We start from the raw sequence: 19,350 nt of genomic DNA, 5'->3' as shown, positions 1-19,350 counted from the left end.
ATGCTTGCCTAGCAGCCGAAAGAGGAGTAATTCAAAGCACATCTATCACTCTGAAAAAAACAACACTGAAAACCAGACAGGTGGGCACCTCCACAAGAAAGAAAACTCTGAGGCTTTAGTTTCTTGGTGGAATGGAAGACCCCTGTAGTCAACAGACCAACCACTGGACAGATGTGGGGCAGGGAGAGGGGCTGGGGGGAAGCAGAATAAAGGTCCTCTTACCTGCAGCAGTTTCCCTTCAGCTGGGGTGACCTCGGCCACACTTGCGAAGACTCCTTCCAGTGTGAGGGGCTCCAGCTTCAGAGGGATCACCCGGATGATTGCCTTCTGGGCCAAAGAGCGCTCGGCTTCCATGGCCGCCACCAGAGCCAGTCCTGAGTAGCCCAAGCGTATCTGCAGCGTAGCCATTAGCAGCCAAGGCCAGAGGACTGCCAGCTGTAGCTGGGGGCCAACACTCATGCTCCCAGGTGCAGCAGTGCGCTCCGGCCACACATACTGCTCAGGAATGTGTCCTCACCCCGCCAGCAGGTTCCAACAACAGGCAAAAATTGTTGAGGATTAGAAGCCCTCCGTGTGGCAGCGGCAGTCAATGGGTCAGAGGAGAAAACAGAGCAGGGTTACCTGCCGTCCCTACCTCCGGGTTCTCCTTGTTTCCCCCGTGCTAGGAGGGTTTCTCCGTGCCACGTGTATGAAGGCCTCAAGCTCCACAAGATTACAAGGATCAGGTCAGGTCCTCCTCCTCCTCCTTCTCCAGATGAACTCAGATGTTGTAAGCAGAACCAAGGGGGCTCGGGGAGCGTAGGGTACAAAGAGCTCTTGGGTTCTTCCGGGAAGGGTGTCAGAACTGGTGGTTGGAGAGAGGCAGTTCCCCATGGAAAGACAATCTCTGCTTCCCAAATCCTTTTAGCCTCTTATATCCTAGGATGGCAAACAGGGCCAATCTCCTGATATCAGATGGCCTTAGCAGCCCTTGTTGACTTCTGACCAGTGAGTTACTTTTCCCATCTACTCCTCTCCAAGAACATTAACTATTCTTGTCTCTCTCTCCTTTTCATGCCACACATGAACAGGCAATGGTGACTGGAAAGGGGCTCCATTTAGGAGTCAGAACAGTCAACCAGTTTTTTTCATGTTAAATTAAGATCACTGTCATCAGCTATGTCTTCATCTATTTCTCTCCACCTGCCTCTGGTGCCAACACCTCAGTCACCTGGTTGTGGGTATTAAAATCAATCTTCTAGGTTGGAATTTTCCACCCGTTTGTCATTTTTAATCCAGATGGTATAATCTGCAACTCCCTAAATTCATGAAAGGAACAAGACATTGCTCAGATGTTTTTCAGATCTCGGAAATTTAAAAAGGCCCCAAACAGGAAAAACAACTATAGAGAGAGACACCTGTGCGTTTTATTCCATTCCTATACGAATCTCGGAATTAATATATCCGCTTTTAGATGTGCATTACTGAAAACATGAGAGAAGGCATCCTAAACATTAGAAAAAAAATATCCACCGGAAATCTTCATGACTGCACAAAGTCATAGACATTTATCTGTGAAAATGTTTGTTCAGTCAAGTAAAGGAGGGAAAATATTTTTTTTTAAGTGGCAAGCAAACCTGGTATGTAGTTTGCCTCCAAGAATCCATGGGTTTAAGTAACAGCTGGAAGGTTCACTACAAATCCTGGACAAAAAAATATTTCAGTAATCAATCAAAATGTGTGCTGAATCTTACTTACAGATTTCAGGGAGTGAGGGGAGAGTGAGGAGACTTGCAGAGACATTCTATACAGGTAAATGTGAAATTCCAGTCTGAATCAGAAGGAAAAATTGACTCCAGGCTGAAGACTCGTGGGCCAGGCGTGGCGACAATCTAGCTTCCAAAGCAACCTAAAAAAAATCTTGCTAGGAATCCAGGAGCACTTCTGAAAACTCCTTTTGAGTTTGAGCAGAACAACCTCCCCTTCTTTCAGCAGATACAGTAAGCAAGTCTGAGCAGGGAGCAGGAAAGAAGTCGCTTCAAACAGCAGAAATCCAGCGGCAAACTTCGGAAGGTTGCTTTAAGGGAGAATGTGATCTTGTTCTTCAAAGGAGTAGCAGGGACCCGTGGGGTAGAGTGGACTTGGGCAGCTCTGCAGAGGTCGTGGGAGAGCTTCCTTTCCAGAACAGCACCACTGGATCAGCTCCTGGGAGGCAAAAACCCTTCCAAAAAAACCTGTGGCTCGTAGCTTGTACTCTCTGCTCTCTGCCTCCCTCCCCTGGGACTGCAAGCACTTTCTACCTGCTGACACAAAGTGAGGGTGGAGCAGCCAAAGGCAACGACCCCACCCCCTAAATCTGGTTTTCAGAGCTCCTAGACTCCCTCTCCTGATCCACGGCTAAACTGCATTCAAGTACAGCCTTCACTTCGCTTCTGACAACCAAATCATCTGTTCTATGCAAGCCAGATTTGCTCACTTCTCCCTTCCAAAGAACTGCACGCAACAAGAGCACAGATGGAAATTAAAAGTCAAATGAGTTCAGTCCAAAAAATTTGTTAGGGCTCCTTCATTTGCCAGTGTAGACTAACCAGCTTCACTGTAGTACTTTAAATAGCACAGAGGCTAGTATCTGTAAGTCACTTCCACACAGGAGCAAGAATCAATTCACAGCCAGGAGAACTGTGTATCCCACAGTTTTTCTTCAGCTCTTGTTAATTTTGATTTAGGAGATGTTTCCACCACTGCTGCCACCCCACCCCATCCCGCCGTAGCCACTGCAAGGAAGATTTCAGGTCATGCTGATGTCAGAGACCTGGAATTCAACTACTGTATTATTCTCCTCTGACATCACTAAGAGGTGAGTAAGTTTGCAAGTGGGAGTTGTAACTTCACATGTGATATACTGGTTACAGTGTTCAGGTTACTAGAAAGTCAAGTATCCTGCAATGTACAGAAACTTGTGACAAAATCTATTTTTTCAATAAAATCAGTTTAGGTACAGAGAAAAACTATATCATCTGAAATAAAAGAAGGAAAACTGCCAAAATCCAAACATTTAGCCAGCTTCACCTTTTGTACAATTGTGGCAAGCTGAATATGGATACAGTACTATAGTTCTGTGAACTCTGTTAGTTAATTATCTGTCATTATCTAGGTTGAAAGTGTTAAGTACGATGGTTTCTAACTTCTTGCTTTAAATAAAGAGGAGCAATACAGAGTAACACTTTTATGCCCACAATACACCCTGTTTCTGTCCACTCCAGATCATCCACACTGGCGGAGGCTTCCACCAACATACTAGGGGAAGTCTGCCAGTCATTCCACTGGTGTGGCTATGTCTTCAGTGGTAGAACAGTACCTCCATCACTTCCTAAGGCTTCTTGGCTGTTGGATCTTTAAGACAGAATTGTACCATTACAGTAGAAGGTTACAACTCAATGGATATGCAAGTCTCCTTTCACACTTAGTGGGTGGGATGTTTTTGTAATTCACTACTCAATTTAAAACAAACTACGAAACTGTAGACTTCTTTGGAGTGGGCACTTTATTGTTTATTGACTACATACATTAGGGCTGAAACTGTGGAAACACTGAGAAGACTGTTCTGGAGAGTTAACCCTGTTCTATTAGTTTCAGCGATACTGTGCAGATTTCTAAGCAGATTTCTTTAGACAGTGTGAATGTCCTTTCTCTTTTGCTATCTTACAAATGCTCAAGAGCCAGTAAAATTAAATAATTGTGCCTATAAATATGGCAGGAGATCCAGCTCCTTGGCCTCTTTGTTTCAATTAGCTCACGGACAGGAGAAAGATAATAAATACTACAATTTCCTAATTCCGCTTTAAAACTGCAGACCCATGTGAAAGCTCTTACTTTACTGATTGCTCATAAATGACTACTAGAGATATTTTGGAATAATCCTATGAAGGAGTGTTAAAAAATCAGCTTTGCCCGCATTAATATGGATCAATACTAGTCTGGCGCCAAACACCCATCGCTAAGCTATTTTGGATTCAAGCAACATACTACTACAACTCTTACCATTCAGTTTCAGCATCTCATAGAGACTCTGCTAGATAGTCCCTGATTACAATAGCATTTCCCAGCTCAATTTGACCTGCTTGTTTTAAAATAATACTGAATTTCAAGATGGACAAACAAGGTTGCAGAAGACTAATTGAGGGCTATCTCAAAGTATTCAAAATATCTTGTAAGATATGCAATGGCATTTCTGAAGGAAAAGACATAACATTAAGATCTCTGTCTAACATGAGGCTCCAGCCGAGTATGTACATCTGACCTTGGTTCATCCTGCTGTTCACATGGGTACTGGGAGATAACGAATGTAAGAGAGCAATAAGCTGCAGATCTGTTTGTTCTCTCTGCTTTTTTCAAGTACTTTCTTGTGCATTTTTCACAGTTGCAGAATTTGACACTGAAAATATGAGTGAACTAGCTTAAAGCACATTCTCACCGTGCTACATCATTCACACACAAACACACACACATATATACCAATATACTTACAACACAAATAAATAGGAGTGCAAAGACATGGCTCTTTAACATATATTATCAATAAATATAATTACGTTAAACAAGTTAAAATAGCCTGAGAAGATATATTTAAACTAAGCAATATAGTAAAACAACAATTGCCTTAACTAATTATTATAAAGTGCCTCTAGAATGAGGAAATTATTAAAACCCAAGAATGCTACATTAACATAAAATATGCAGCAGCTGTTCTCTTAGACAAGATAATATTTGCTGTTGAAAAGGAACAAATGCAAAAAAGAAGAAAACTTCCTGTGCAATCACCTAGAATATGAGCTCATCATTCTGAGTGCCTTTCTAGAATTAATGACCAATTTGGACCTCAGATTTTGAGACCTCAAGTTCCTTTGAGTTCTGTTCGTTTTGGAAAACCCTCCACCTTTAAATGCTCTCCAAATGAATTTTAAACAGTCCTAAGGGTGGGAGAAGTTGCTGGTGCTGTTTGCTACAACACAGTGTAGACATTCCAGTGCAAAACAAAGAACATTCTGCAACTGGAAACAGCTCCCTGAGGATGTTAAGTTTTCCTGTTTATCAAGAGACCATGTTTTCTACTTTTAAAGATTTTGGGCAAATAAATCAGGAGAAATGGACCAGAAAAAATATTTAAACCTATGAAAGAGGTATAATAAAAACAATGACGGGACTATTTACATGTGAAACAAAAATGACCAGATAAGGAGAGTGTTTTGTTAATAACGAAGTAAAAGTATCCAAAGTCCTTTTGGAGTGAAAGGCACTGCTCTTCCCCAGCTGGCCACTACTCAGCATTTGCACACAGTTTCCACCAAGTTCTCACTCCCTTAATTCTTCTTCCTTTGGAAAATGTTCTTGTTTGCAAGCCACATCCACTAGCAGATGTAGATCTAGGAGGAATGGAAAGGGCAATTCAATATCTGCTTTGGAGGGCACTGGAAATGCATGCTACATCTTAAGAGGCAGAAATGCGTGCTCAGGCCTTCCCTTGCCAGTTACTTTCCACATGAAACTCACCCACCAATACCTGCCTTTATCCTTGGGAGATTCAAGCCCCATGTCAGTAAATTAAAAATGGTTCCAGAGCACTGGCAGCAGTAACAGAAGCTTACACTCTAACCAGCTGAGCTATCCAGCCAGCCCACTCAGTAGTAACTTAGAGCAGGGCTTTCAGGGTAGCTGCCCCTGTTCTGTGGAAGAGCACACAAGAGGTACGCAGGGTCTGTACATTCTAGAAGCACTTCAAGATATTTTTGTTTCTGAATCAAAAGATCTCAGTCCAGTTGCCCAGTTTGTATTATTTTAAAATCTATATTTAGTTGTTTTGTGGGGTTTAAATTTGTTTAGCAGTATTTATGGCACATTTATTAACTGCCTTGAAACACTTGCAAAAGGTCATTCATAAATTAAACAACAACAACTTCTGTACGAGTAGAGTCCCAGAGAATGATGGAGCTCTTCCTTTTTGCCAAACCCTTGTCTAGTGCAGTGCACGCCTTCCAGGGTTTGCTCTGCAAAGGATCAGGATTTCATGACACAAGAGTGTAATGTAACATGTAGTTCTCCCCTACTCATCTACAATGTGATTCATGTTAAAAATGTATTACTGACAGGGCAAACAGAGATTTAACTCTGTCCCTTAATCATTGTCCAGTGATCAGCAGCAGGTCAGCAGATCCTACACTCCCTCCCCTACCTGCTTGCCTCTCATGTTTAATGTCTTCCTCAGTCACTCTGATCACTGTTAAAGGTTACACTGGAGCCAAGGTTAATCATGATGCATTCTCTAACCAGGATTATTAACCAGCTTCACACCTTGATTATGAATAAACTCTTGTTAGCGCTAACCATCTTTAACACTGAGCCCTTGCTGGGGTGTGATACATGCCCACCCCATTCCTAGGGATATATGCTCTTTCTTCCACCACCATCGCACTTCATCCCCTATGTACCCGCCCCAAAATGGTAAATTCTGTCCTTGCAGGAGAATCACTACAGCCATCATTGTGAAATTAGGCAGGCTCCATTCCCTCAGAAGGGGTGACCATACCTGCAAATTGCATTCAACTATGGCAGAAAATGAAAATGTAGACTTTCCCTTTGTTTTAAAAAATCAAAGTTTAAAGGTGCTCTGCACAAAACCCCTGGATGATCTGCTATGCCTGCAAATTTTACTCAGTTCAATAAAAACGGGGGGAAAGGTATAGCCATTTTTAGAGGTGACATTATAGTGAGTGTGGAGAACACAACACCCTCAGTTTTAACAAATCTAATTCAGTCCTGAGAGATACAAAGTAACAGTCAAATCTTATGGCTGGTACACATTCCAAAGCAGTATAAAAACTGCTTTGAGTTTATGGGTACCAGACCCCATTAATCCCTATATCCATCAAATGTTAAAATCTAATCAAGCCAACCTAGCTTCCTGTGAGGTGATGGCCTGGGTGATGAGCTGTTAAAGAGGCTTAAGGGGGCTTAGGGGCTCCGTGGGAGACACAAATGGTTGGGGGGCCCTCCCTCAACAGATAAAACCAGAATTTAGAGTTTAGGAGGGGTGTGACCTAGAAGAAAAGCAGCAAGCTAGAAAGAGAGTCAAAAGCAATGTTTGGTGTCTGTTTGAATCCAAGCCTGTGGCTATGGGAGAAACAAAAACCTCTTGGGGTGCTAATACTGTTAACCCTTCCATTGAAGGCTCTGGTTGTATATATGTGTAAATAAACCATATATCATAAAGACACTTCAGTCTCTGCTGTGCCTCGTTTCCAAAAGAAAGCACAACTCCTGGGTAAGCACCTGGAAGCCCAGGAATTTCACACAGCTCAGAGATTGAGGTGGCGCACAGCAATACATTTATTTCAACAAATCCTTAAAGCCTGCCATTCTTACCAGGGGATTTGCCTTTCTGTGAACTGCTCCTTCTTTCTCTGCATTTGGTTTGGATGGAGGAAACTGAATCTTTGGCACATTTGCTGAGAGGACCCACCTCCGAAAGGAGGAATCCTATCTGCTCTGAAGACACAACTGCCTCTGATGGATTTGTCTGACACTTGATACTGGGATCCTCCTTTAAAAAATGCACAAAAAATCTCCCATGAAGTGTTCACATAAATGTCCTTTTAACAGTCCCTTGAAGATGTTACTTTACACCATATTATTTATTTGAAACATTTATATCCTGCCCTTACTTTAAGGAGACCAAGAAAGTGACTAGGGTTTTCCCTACACCCTATCTTATATGTACTCAGAATTTTGTGAGCAAGATTGGACTGAGAGAAAAGGATTGTCTCAAGGTCAACCAGTGAGAGCTTTCTGGCTGAGTGGGGACTTGAACTTAAGTCTCCCCAGTCTTAGCCCACTAACCACTGTACCACACTAGCTTTCTGCATTACGTCTCTCAGCAAAAGCTATACAGTGATCTAAATAGTCTATGTGACATGCAATATGGAATATTTATGTTTATAACTTTGGAAAATGAACAATGCTGTAAATATAAGTTATACTGATAGTAATATAAATATTGGTTTGTCACATAAAAATATTCAAGCTAGGTTATCACTGCAGAATGTTGTACCCCTTTGCACTGCATTACACCATACCTGCGGCTGACTGAAGGGAAGTTCCTCCTGTACAAACACCATGGAAGACTGTGTTGAAGATTGGTTCAGCTGTTCTTTCAGCTTTGCTGGTGTTGGCTGCGTGGCTGCAGGCTGCTGCACTATTTGCGCTGTAGTATTCTCCACTGGTTCAGTGGTGTGGATAGTGTAAATAAACTCAGGAGACTGCGGCAAGGAGCATGCTATAGCTTGCTCTGATTCCACCACAAAGGATGTAATATCTGAGCCCACAGGTGTCAGAGGTTCTAGGTGGCTAGCTTGGCCTGAAGAAGGTGCATCATTGTTCCCCGGATTAACTAGTAACTGCTGGCCTCGGTTTGGCTGTGAAGTAGGACACTGGGTCTCCACTGGTTCCACCTTCACCATTTCCAACTTGGGGGATGAATGCATCTCATCTACAATCTGGAAGACAGCCTCCAAGTTTACTTCTGTCTTCTTGTTTTCATCAGAGGTGTTGCAGGACCAGTTAGAAGGTAGAAATTCAACAGGGTATGAAGATTGCATTGGTGGGTTCTGGCAAGGTAAAGGCAACAAATATATTTATTCCATTTATCTATTTGTTTTTGGCATATACATTATGCTCTTTCAACAATGTCAACTGGGCCCTCCACAAACAATGTTAAATGCCACCAAATCACATACAAACATGCATTAAAACCATGTTAACATTATCATTCTGGTTTGGCTTAATACTTCAAACACTTCCATTTGTCCAACCAAATGAACAATACGCCTTGTCTAATGAGGTGTAATTTATAAGTATGGAGCAGACAAGGGGCATGAAGCATTATTAATGCCTTTTGGGTTAGGAACATATGAACACGGAAAGCTTCTTATACTATGTCAGATACCCTGGTGCATCGAGATGATGATGATGCGGCTGCTGCTGATTTACAAAGATTTAGCTGGAGAAGCTGGGGATTGAACCTGATAACTTTTCAATGAGGTGTTCTACCACTGAGCTGCTGCATTTTTGATGTTCATTAAAAACAAAAATGTTTTATTTCAATACCATGAACACATCAGATGGAAAGGATTGTGAGAGAAGAGAGATAAACAGCCAAGCCAAGCCAAGCCCACCAAGTGTGTGTGTGTGTGTGTGTGTGTGTGTGTGTGTGTGTTTTCTGGCTGCCTCCACTAAACAGCCTTTTAGCCTTCTGGACTTTAACTGACCCATCCTACTCCCTATAGTGGGTAAAGTGGTATGGCAATGAGACATGGGGTGAATAACAAGGCCTCAGACAAAATGTTTCTAAAACAAAAGACAGTTTTAGTTAAGGTTTTTGTAAGGCAAAACGATTTTAGAAGAAAATGATTTTAAAAGGAAAAGTAATTTTACTTCTCTTTGAAACTTAAATAGTTATTTGTGAGTACTTGTTTATATCAGTCATTTGGCTCCAAAACAATGTAAAGAGTTCACACACTATTCTTTCATTTTAAGCAGAGACTGGATGGACGTCTGTCAAGGATGCTGTAGTTGTCTCTTCCATTGCAGATCTTACATTGACTTGATAACCTACAATGTCCCTTCCAGCTCTCTGATTATATGAAGTGTTTTCTTTCCATTTATTTTTCAATTTTGCAAAACAACGTTTCTTATGCATTGATATGTAGCTGAAGTAGCGAACCAGAATGAAACTCTTTTGATACATGGGCTATGATCCAAAGACATGTTCAATTTGTTCTGTGTGACCAAGGAAGCTTTGGTCTTGCGTTTCTCAATCTGCATCTCCTCTCTGGCATATAGCAAGCCACTTTTGAAGCAGAGTACAACTTCAAAAACAGTTTGCGATGTGCACATCAAAAGAGTCTGCTCTTCAAAGTCAAATATTGCATTAGGTATGCCTAAAGTGGCTCATTAGATCATGGCCAATGTACTTGCTTATTTGACTCACCTGAAAATAACTGCAGTGTGTATAGGTTGAGGCAGTAGGACTAGCACAGCCACTTAAGGGATCCATGTGGGTAGGTGGAGAGCAACACTGTAATACAGCTGGAAAGGGGGAAGAAAAGGTAAAATAATAATAATAAACTTTCCCAACCATTAATAAACCCCTCTGGATTGTATTTTTAAATACATACTATAGTTCTACTAGCTCCAAACTAGCACAAAAATGCAATATTCTATCTGCACATAATGGAGAAGGAACAGCCTGGTTTCAGAGAGGTATTAAAGAGGAGGAATGCACAGCTTGGCAAAGACGTACATAGAAAGCAAAAACACAGGGTTTCAAAAATAGCAGGGTACTCTTGCCAAAAGAGAGAATAGCTTTGCTGATGTTTGCTACTATTTCCGTTTTAAAAATCCCATGCTCTACTGAAAAGTATATGGTCCTGCTCAACAATGTCTAGATTTTGACGTATGAATAAATGTCTATCTTATTTTGTTTCCAGTTTTCTTTCTTAATTTAGAAGACATTCACACCATACATGAACATAAATGATAAAACTTATTTAGAACATCAGCCAGTGGGATGAGTGAGTATGGATTTGTACTGCTTTTCGTAGTGATCTTACAGAGCACACTTTAAAAGGTATATAACAATCATGCAACCGTATTCCAATTTTCTGTAAACTACTTTGATGTTTCTTTGGTTTTACATAAATTTTGTTAAACAAATAAATTCCACGCTGCACTCATGTATTATTTTTTTAGTTGCTTTTCCACTAGTGTCCTCAAGGTGGCTAACAGCACTTATAAAATACAACAGAGCTCTTCCACATTTGCTTGCACAAAGCTTACATAGAGGCTAGACTATATAAAGTCTTTATTGGTCATGAGTTCTGATTTTGCAGAGAGGCTATACAACACTGAAAACTCATTTTGATCTGCTTGTGAGGTGTTGCCTGTTAATCCCGTGTTCATCCCACACATTTTCCCATCACTTTTCCATCTGCAAAAAGTCAGCTTTATTTTTTTTTTTTAGTGGATTTCTCTCACTGGGGCAAGAGAGCCCTTTAATACACTTTACTTGTGCAAACCCAAATTTTCTGGTATGTGCTTGAATCCCTTCAGAAAACCAACAGTTTGGAGGTGACCCAAGAACCACACCAGCCTCACTGGAGCAGGGGCAGGCATCAGAGTCCCCTTCCCACAGGGCAGTTGCTGTAATTTGGCAACCAACTTATGTTCACAAGTGTGGTACCAGCTCAAGGGGCAATTACATTTTCCTACTATTGTAACTAGGACCGGAAAACCCCTCAAGATATATCAGGATCCATACTCTCCCAACAAATGAGTGGCAATTGCAAACTTATTGTGTTGTAAACAAAAGCTCTAAAATTTAAAGAACTGCTTGTCTCATCCAAACTAAAATGAAATCAGTTCACTGCTGGCATGGCAGGCTGTAATGCACTCCAAATAAGAGGCAAGTAATGAATCTAGGCTAGAGGTGCCTACTGCAGGTAAAACCTCATGTAGATAGCCTAAGCACCATGCTCTGAATATTGGCAAAAAAGACCCCATGGGGGTTACTTCTCTATATGACCCAGAAAAACACCTTCCAAGCACAAGAATGGTGATTAACCAGACTCAGGGCTGGTTTGCACAACATTTCTACAATAAATTGTGTCCCATAGGTCAGATCTATCTGTCCCAACCTGGCTCCAGTAGTGGTACCTAAAACCCAATCTTAGCAAGGAAGCCACAAGAAGAGACGGCTGCGTACCTGCTGCTCTTCTTGGGACTCATCCAAACAAGCCTGCTGCAGAGGGATGTGTAAGCCAGATTGTTCTGCATGTATGCTTCCAATTAGTAGATGAATCTGTTCCAAGTGAAGCATCCTTTTTTTGTTCCCACAAGAGCTGATCTGTGCACACAAACTTTCCCCCCATTATTGAATGAATGAATTAAACAATGGGGGGCAAAGGTGGGAAGTATTGCAACATAATTTTCAGGTGAACAAAGGAAGAGCCATAAGCCAAGCCTGTTCCTTAGTGGGCATACACTTTGTTTAGAGTATCTAATTTTTTCTGTCCTTCTGTTGTGATATTTTTGTTAAGTTCATACTTTTGTCTCTCTGCCCATTTGTAACATATTATATTGTATATGCACAACATTATTCACATAATGTCCACTGTATTTCAGAGGTCACTTCACTTTATATATTCCTTCTTCTGAATCTGGTTGTGCGCCATTGTGGTAAGATCTGAATACATCCAGGAACACTGATCAGTTGAAGTTTGTCTCCCTGCTGGGAAAGCAGCACCAATACAGCGTTCCCAACCCATACACCAGAAAACAATTGCAGCAGATATGAAAAATGGTGATAGATTCCTCTGCCCACTATAAGCAATTAAACCACAACTTTTGAAAAGATGAGAAAGGAGCACAATGAACCATTTTTCAAATAGCCATAAGAAAAGCCTCCAGGAAAATAAGAAGATTGGTAACGATGTTGTGTGGATGGACTGCAAAAAAATAGAAAATGAGGAAGGATGATTCCACCCTAAATGCCCTACAACAGTGTCACAAGTTTCCTTCCAAAATATATAATGAGGACAGTGGATGGGACTATGAGATAAAAATAATCCACAATGACCTGTGCCTTTTAACTAATGACAGTCCAGTACTAAAAACCTGTTTAATACAGAGAAAGCCTACTTAACGCTCCTGTAATCAGTGTTCAAATGCAGTGATATAAGTCTTGTATAAAGGGCCAAGCACTGTTGAAACAGGATGTATCTTTTGAAAAAAAATTCAAGCATTTGTTTAGGGTTTAGACCAAGACGGAAAAGCAAAATGCCTTCTCTTTGGATTTACTTTATTTTCATTTTCTTCTTCCCACAATATATAATATATATTCATCCTGGACAGACATTAGGCTTGTGGAATTTACTTTGATGAGAAATCCACCAAATGAATGTCCTGCAACTAGATAAAGGTACAAAATTGTGCCTGTGAAGGAAGCCAGATTCAAAGTAGTGGCCCATGGGGCAGAGTAAATGGTTTACCCTATAATCCATGAGCCCTACACTTGAATACCCTACGTAAGTATCATTCTATATCTGAATTACTACAGATCAGAGCTTCTAACAGGCTTTTTTTTTTTTAGGTGAGGAGAGCGGCGGTCTGCTCTTGCTATTGTTAAACAACTGGGAGTCAGAAACTCTTCCCAATCTAGTCTAAATAATCCGGTTATCTACCATTTGCTTTCTGCCCACCCTGCATTAAAGCACACCTGTATGTTGTTGTTTTCTGAAATACCTAGATCAGGTTACCTGTTGGGTAGTAAGCTTGGGAGTATGGTGCTGAAGCTGCGTAACTGGTATATTTCTGGGATGATGCAGCAATCGTCTGTGGTCCTTGCTGAATGTGCACTGAGGTAGCGCTGGGCTGCAGAGTGTAAGTTACCTCAGTTGGAAACCTCTGGAGCACAGGAAATGGAACTCCTTTGTCAGAAAAAGTTGATGTCTCCACCTGCCCTGGGAGCATCCCAAGGGAGTTCTGCCATGTTCTTGGAGGAAGAGGAGTCCGTTCTGAACCTTTCAGTGGGAAGGTATTTTGGTTGTGAGATGATGGTGACAGGTATGAGTATGGAGATAAATTATCTCGCCGAAAAGACCGGTGAAACTGTCCTAAAGTCAGCGGTGCTGCATAGGGGGAGGGAAAGAAAGTATTCACTGGATTATTAACAAGCATAAAACAGTAGCTACCTCAATATTAGCTACAATTAAAATATTACAGAGAGCAATACCTTTTTTTATTTCAGCAAGCATTTTAAATTATTTCTGATTTAAAGATTTTTATGATTTTTATTTCTATTGGATTTGCTGAGTTTGGGGGAAGTGTGCACAAAAATGCATTTATTACTGAAAATAACATACAAAAAACATATTCTGCATCTGGGAAACTGCTTGCAAAAAAAATAGTCAAAACTGCATGCAGAAATGTGCTTATTGTGAGAAATTCACATTAATAGCTGACACATTTTCTTGAAGATTATAAAAAAAACATTGCTGCAGAAATGTGAACTGGATTTAAGATTGGAAAAATGAGAAACTGAAATATTTATCCATCCATATGTACAGCCCTGATCCAGGATTTAACTGTGAGCCCTTACTGTTTTTCGCATCAAACTACGCCCAGAATCTCACTACAAAGTTAAACTTTAGAGGGATACACAGCCTGAATTTCCAGTTCAGAATCAGAAGATGCCATTTAGATAGCAGGCAGGACTATGATGCCAATAGCCTGACTTTACTGCCACATCAGTGTTGCAAACTCTTTTGAATTATATGTGCAAATTGAAACTGGAGGAGTGCAGTGTGATGGAGGCTACTTGCATGGTTTTCATTTATATATTAAGGTATTTGTGTCCTGCACCCCAAAAAGATCCCAGGGAAGTTTAAAACAAATATACACACTATTGTTATTAAATGTTAAAATAAAGAAACAAAAACCCAATAAAATCTAAAAGAAACAGAAAAGCAAATAAAAAACTAACCAGAAATTAATATTCACAATTAAAATAACTAAGAAAGAGCTTTAACTAACGCTAAAACAGCATCAGCGTGGAAAGCCAGGAGAGCATCTTTAGTAGGCATACCTTGGAAATGGGACACCATTATCCCTTTCTCTGGTTGCCACTTGCTATATTATTATTATTATTATTATTATTATTATTATTATTATTATTTACAGTCTCAAACCCTGAAGGGCTCTAAAGGTAAGCACCAGTATGCAGAGCTGGGTCTAGAAACAGACCAGGCCATTCAGACTATGTATGTCCCTGAATCCCAACTGCTGGCTGCCAGGGAATCACAAATCAATAAAGTGCTCTTGCACTCATCTTCTGCTTGTGGGCTTCTTAAAGGCATCTGGTAGGCCACTGTGAGAAGAGGATGCTGGACTAGATAGGCCTTCAGTCTCATGAGGCAGAGCTCTTATTATAACTCTTGCCCAGTTAACAGACTGACAGCTGTTTGGTTTTTTAAAACTAACCAGAGTTTTAACCATGAGAAGTTGTCCTTGTATTTTTATTTTTATTTGTATAGGATCTCTAGATAAAATATTTTTAATGGCAATTTGTTGTTTTATATCCTGCTGCTTCAGCATTTCCACTGTTAAAACAGCTAACATTGTTTTAATTCATTGTTATTCACTTCCCTGAGCTAAACTGAGTATAAGTGGATGTTTTAAATAAATTTGTTTAAAAAGAAATTAACAAGGGCCATGGCATAGTGTTATGCAAAAGGTCCCAAGTTCAATACCGAACATCCAGAACTCCAGAAGAGGCTGGAGAGACTCCTTGCCTGAACCCCTGGAGAGCCCCTGCCAGTCAGCGCAGACAATACTGAGCTGCATAGACCAGTTTCCTATTTGTCACATTCTATTGTATTTGTGGGCTTTTCTTGTATGGATGTGATATTTGTGTAGGAATTGTGTGTTGTGTGAAGAGTCCCTGCATATAAGATGTAAATCTCAGGCAAATGCACTGCTCTTCTAAAGGGTGAGCCTTTCTTTATCTCCCTGCAGAGGTTAGCAGTACTTTTACCCATTATTGATGTTTATACATTTCCTCCTCAGGCTGAGCTGGGGGGAGGATAGATATCAATTACAAATGTATATTGTGTTAAAAATGGAGGAAGGGCAATCTCCAACCCAATGTTTTGCCTCTTGTTTCCTTTCCTTTTGTATCATTAACCTAGTAGGACCATCAGCTACACAACCTCCTCTTTGGGTTTGGGGCTAGGGCTCGAAATACTGTGCAGTCATTTTTGCACCCTACTGGGTATGCAAAAGAGGAGAGGCTTGTGAACGTTGCTTAATTGTAGCAGCTATAAAAATAAATATCATTATTCCTTGGGCTGAGGAAAGTAGTAAAGGAAGAGTGAGACAATGGCTAGGATAAGAAATAGTCCAATTTGTTTAGCAACACCTGGTTTGCTCATGGGGCATTGTAGGAGTCAATTATTCTTTATAAAGGTGCTCTACTTTTTCTTTGGGGGGGGGGGACACCGAGTGATATAAGATGCAAACTGCACCAGCTAATTGCAGTATGTAGCGACAACTAGTGTACAAAATGAGCTGGTGCACACTTGCCCTAAAGGTCGGGAGCAGATAAAATGTATTTGTGGGCATATCTACGCAGCAAAATTCAGTCCACTTAACCACCTGTCTCTCTTAAAAAAATTAATAAATTGTAGCCCTGACTAGGATCAGAGGTTCTTTATTTTCCATTGTCCTTTGAGGAAAGCAAACTTGAAATTTACAGTATATGCAGTATGCAATAGGACAGTATCATGAACGGGGAGTTATTCTGCACTGATTTGCAATAGAAGAGAATCCTGCTCCACATCTCTATTGCAATGAATGCAACAGTAATGTAGATGGAGTTTGTGGTGGGAGGAGTCTTCTCAGCTAAGGCATTGCAGAGCTGAAACACGTGGAGTGGGAGAGGGGAGGAGATAAGAGCACCTGCTACCACCAGCAACCTTCTCGAGTATGACTTTGTGAATATCCTGTGATCTTGTTTTCTGAGGTTGCGTGTTTAATTTTAATTAATATAAACTAGATGCTTGTGGAGGTATCTGAACTTCCCTAAGGTACTCAGAAGCTGGATAGCTTAAGATGGTAACAAAATGGATTTTCCTCCTGCCCTTTGAGTCAGTACATACAGACACAGTGAGATTCAAACAAGCGTTTTTGTGATTATAGATCCGGAGGATGAGGTTTAATCTGGGGCAAAAGGCTGTTTCAGAGAATGTTAGAACTGAAGTGAATGGCATGATTACTTGAAAAAAGGCTAGATGGATTTCAACAGGGTCTATTTTCATACCCTAGGAAATTGGGGAGAGGCATGTGTATGAATGGAACTATGCCCACATGTGGTTCCAAGGTGCTTTCAACTTGTGGGAGGTGTTCATAGGCGGCTTAAATCTGAATGCTAGAACTAAACTCTGGTGTGCGCCTGTCATATGCATTCCACATCAGCACTGAGTAACTGCAGCCACATTCACACATCCAACCGTTATGTGGACTAGGAGTTTCCATGTAAAAATGAAAGTGAATTTTGCTGTAAGGGGCCATGAACATACAGTCCAATTCTATGTATTTTGAGTGGCAGCAGCTTTCCAAGGGGTGCTAAGAACCAGGGGGGTCACTATGTGTTGTTTCTGCAGCAGACCAAGTTTTGTGGCACCTTAAAGACTAGTACATTTATTATGACATGAACTTCCAACCTGTGTGACCATATACATATGTGTAATCTACACACAGACAGAACTGTCAACTGTGGATAACACTTGGTGATTCTGTTGAAGCAGAACGTTTATGCCTTTTTTCAATTTTAAGCCTCATCTTTAACTAATTCATATTTGGAAATAAGACATATGCCAACTACATATGCTAATAATATATTTACATGGCCTATATATTACTGGTGACAGATAACTTTTATTTTACACTGTTATTTTATATTGGATTTTAAAACGTGCATTGAATGCTTTTTATTCTTTTGCACAGCGCACTGGGATTTTTAACTATTAAAGCTGTAAGCCATTTAAATGTCTGCTCAGAAGTAAGCTCTACTGAATCCCACAGAGCTCACTCCCAGGTCTAGGACTGCTGCCTAAAGATATCCATAAAATGGGTGCCACAAAGCTTTTTGCTGCCCTTGTTCAATAAACTAAATGCTTTTTTGTGTGTGGTTGGGGGTGTGAGGTTGAACCCTGGAGGCTCTTTCGACGGCCCCTCTTCCCCTTGACAGGCTGTGGTTACTCTGCACGTGCTCAAGAGCCTTCTGGTCTTGCAGGAGCTGCTGCTGCGTCGCGCCGTCTCTCTCACCGGGCTTGTTGTCGCTGCTCTTGGCGGCCGCCCCGGCGGCGGAGGCGGCTGCTGCTGCTGCCACGGCGGCGGCGGCCTGCCCCGCGGGGCTGTTGTGCTGCTGGTGCTGCTGCGCCAGGAGGGCCTCCCCGCCGTGCAGGGAAGTGCTGAGGAGGCGCTGGAAGCGGTTGGGCGGGCGGCTGGTGACCTCCAGCCCGGCGGCCAGCTTGGCTTTGTTGGCGCTGGTCAGGCGCTTGAGGTGCACCAGCAGGTCGGGCCGGTCGCGGCGGAAGTGCGGGCTGTGGAAATGGTGCAGAGGGCCGCCGGGGGCCGAGGACGACGACGAAGCCGGGGAAGAGGAGGAGGCCGAGGAGGCCGAAGAAGACGAGGACGACCCTCCTCCGCCTCCCCCTCCGGGCGGCCCCAGCACCACTTTTCGGAAGCCGTACAGGTTGAGCTGGCGGATGAAGCTGGTGAAGTTGGTGGTCTTGAATAGCTCCGGAGACGCGGGAGGCCCTGAGGGGACGCCCGACGACGAGGCCGAGGCGCCGCCTCCATCGCCGCCTGGGCCGCCTCCCCCAACGGCCACCGCCGCGCCTCCCCCGGCTCCTCCTCCTCCTGCTCCTCCTCCCCCGGCGCCCAGGAGCTCCGCCTCGAACAAGGGCTGGTCAATGAGGAGCCCTTCGCCGCGGGCGTCCCAGCGGATGGAGCGGAAGCGCGGGCTGTTCACCAGTCGCCACAGCTTGGCCGGGAAGTTGTTGGGGTTGATGGGCGCCGCCGACAGCAGCGGGTCCTCCATGGCGCTTCTGAGGAGGAAGAAACGGGCGGCGAGGCCTCGCGCGCACCTCAGAGCGAGACACCCCTCCTTCTTTCCCCTTTCCTTTCACTCGTTTCCTGCCCCCATGGCCCCCGCCTCAGGACGGCCCAACGGACGGACGGACGGCGCGAGGGACCGGCGGCTTTTTTTTCCCTCCCCCAACGGCCGCCGCCGTCAATCACCCGCGGGGCCGCCGTCGAGGCAGAGGCGGGCGGGCGAGGCACGCGCCGAGGCCGCTCTCGTTGTCTCCCGCCAAAACCGCACAACCGACCCCCACAACAACGGCGATTGGGCAAACACATAAAAATATAGAAACAACAACAACGACAACAGTAATAATTTGACAAAACAGTAAATAGTAACGATAACGTATTGCACACGCGGCGGCACGCGCCTCGTGTGTTGCCAGGCTATCTTTGGGATAGGCGACTTGTAAAGAGTTCCCGTTGCAGAGTCTTATGATACCTGCGAAAATCTTATGGATTTTCTCATCCATTTCCTCCCCTCGCCCTCAAATTCGCATCTCGCAGTTCTTTGTTTTGTTTGCGTGTTATTTCTGCAAACTGAACAAGTGCATCTTTTAAAATAATCACCTCAGTTTTCAGAGTTTCCTTTTACTCCCTCACTGAGATGTGCAAATG

At 42.6% G+C, this 19,350-nt stretch overlaps 2 protein-coding genes across 4 annotated transcripts in view; both read right to left on the bottom strand.

Annotated features, from left to right (window-relative positions):
* The window catches only part of RNF43 (ring finger protein 43), a 51,479-nt gene extending 48,444 nt beyond the window's left edge, over positions 1–3,035 (bottom strand). For both annotated transcript variants that reach the window (XR_014542050.1, XM_083588169.1), the window contains exon 1: positions 223–3,035. Coding sequence is in view for 1 of the 2 variants with exons in the window: in XM_083588169.1 (XP_083444295.1) it covers positions 223–459 (237 nt within the window). In the remaining variant the exon portion in view is untranslated. The remainder of the gene's footprint in view (positions 1–222) is intronic.
* A 470-nt stretch (positions 3,036–3,505) lies between these two features.
* On the bottom strand, positions 3,506–18,885 carry HSF5 (heat shock transcription factor 5). 2 transcript variants are annotated; one of them, XM_083588190.1, is made up of 6 exons: positions 17,914–18,885; positions 13,347–13,718; positions 10,022–10,119; positions 8,109–8,639; positions 7,399–7,576; positions 3,506–5,402 (listed from the first exon to the last, which is right to left on the bottom strand). In XM_083588190.1, exons 1-6 carry the CDS (start codon positions 18,689–18,691, stop codon positions 5,332–5,334), a joined length of 2,028 nt encoding a protein of 675 aa, XP_083444316.1. In that variant the 5' UTR covers positions 18,692–18,885; the 3' UTR covers positions 3,506–5,331. The 2 variants fall into 2 exon arrangements, with proteins under 2 accessions (XP_083444316.1, XP_083444315.1); XM_083588189.1 differs by having other exon boundaries at positions 17,848–18,829.
* Positions 18,886–19,350: the final 465 nt, after the last annotated feature.

Source organism: Podarcis filfolensis (genome assembly GCF_964270895.1).
Source record: "Podarcis filfolensis genome assembly, chromosome: 15".
NCBI lineage: Eukaryota > Metazoa > Chordata > Lepidosauria > Squamata > Lacertidae > Podarcis > Podarcis filfolensis.
This window is presented reverse-complemented; position numbering and strand designations above follow the sequence as displayed.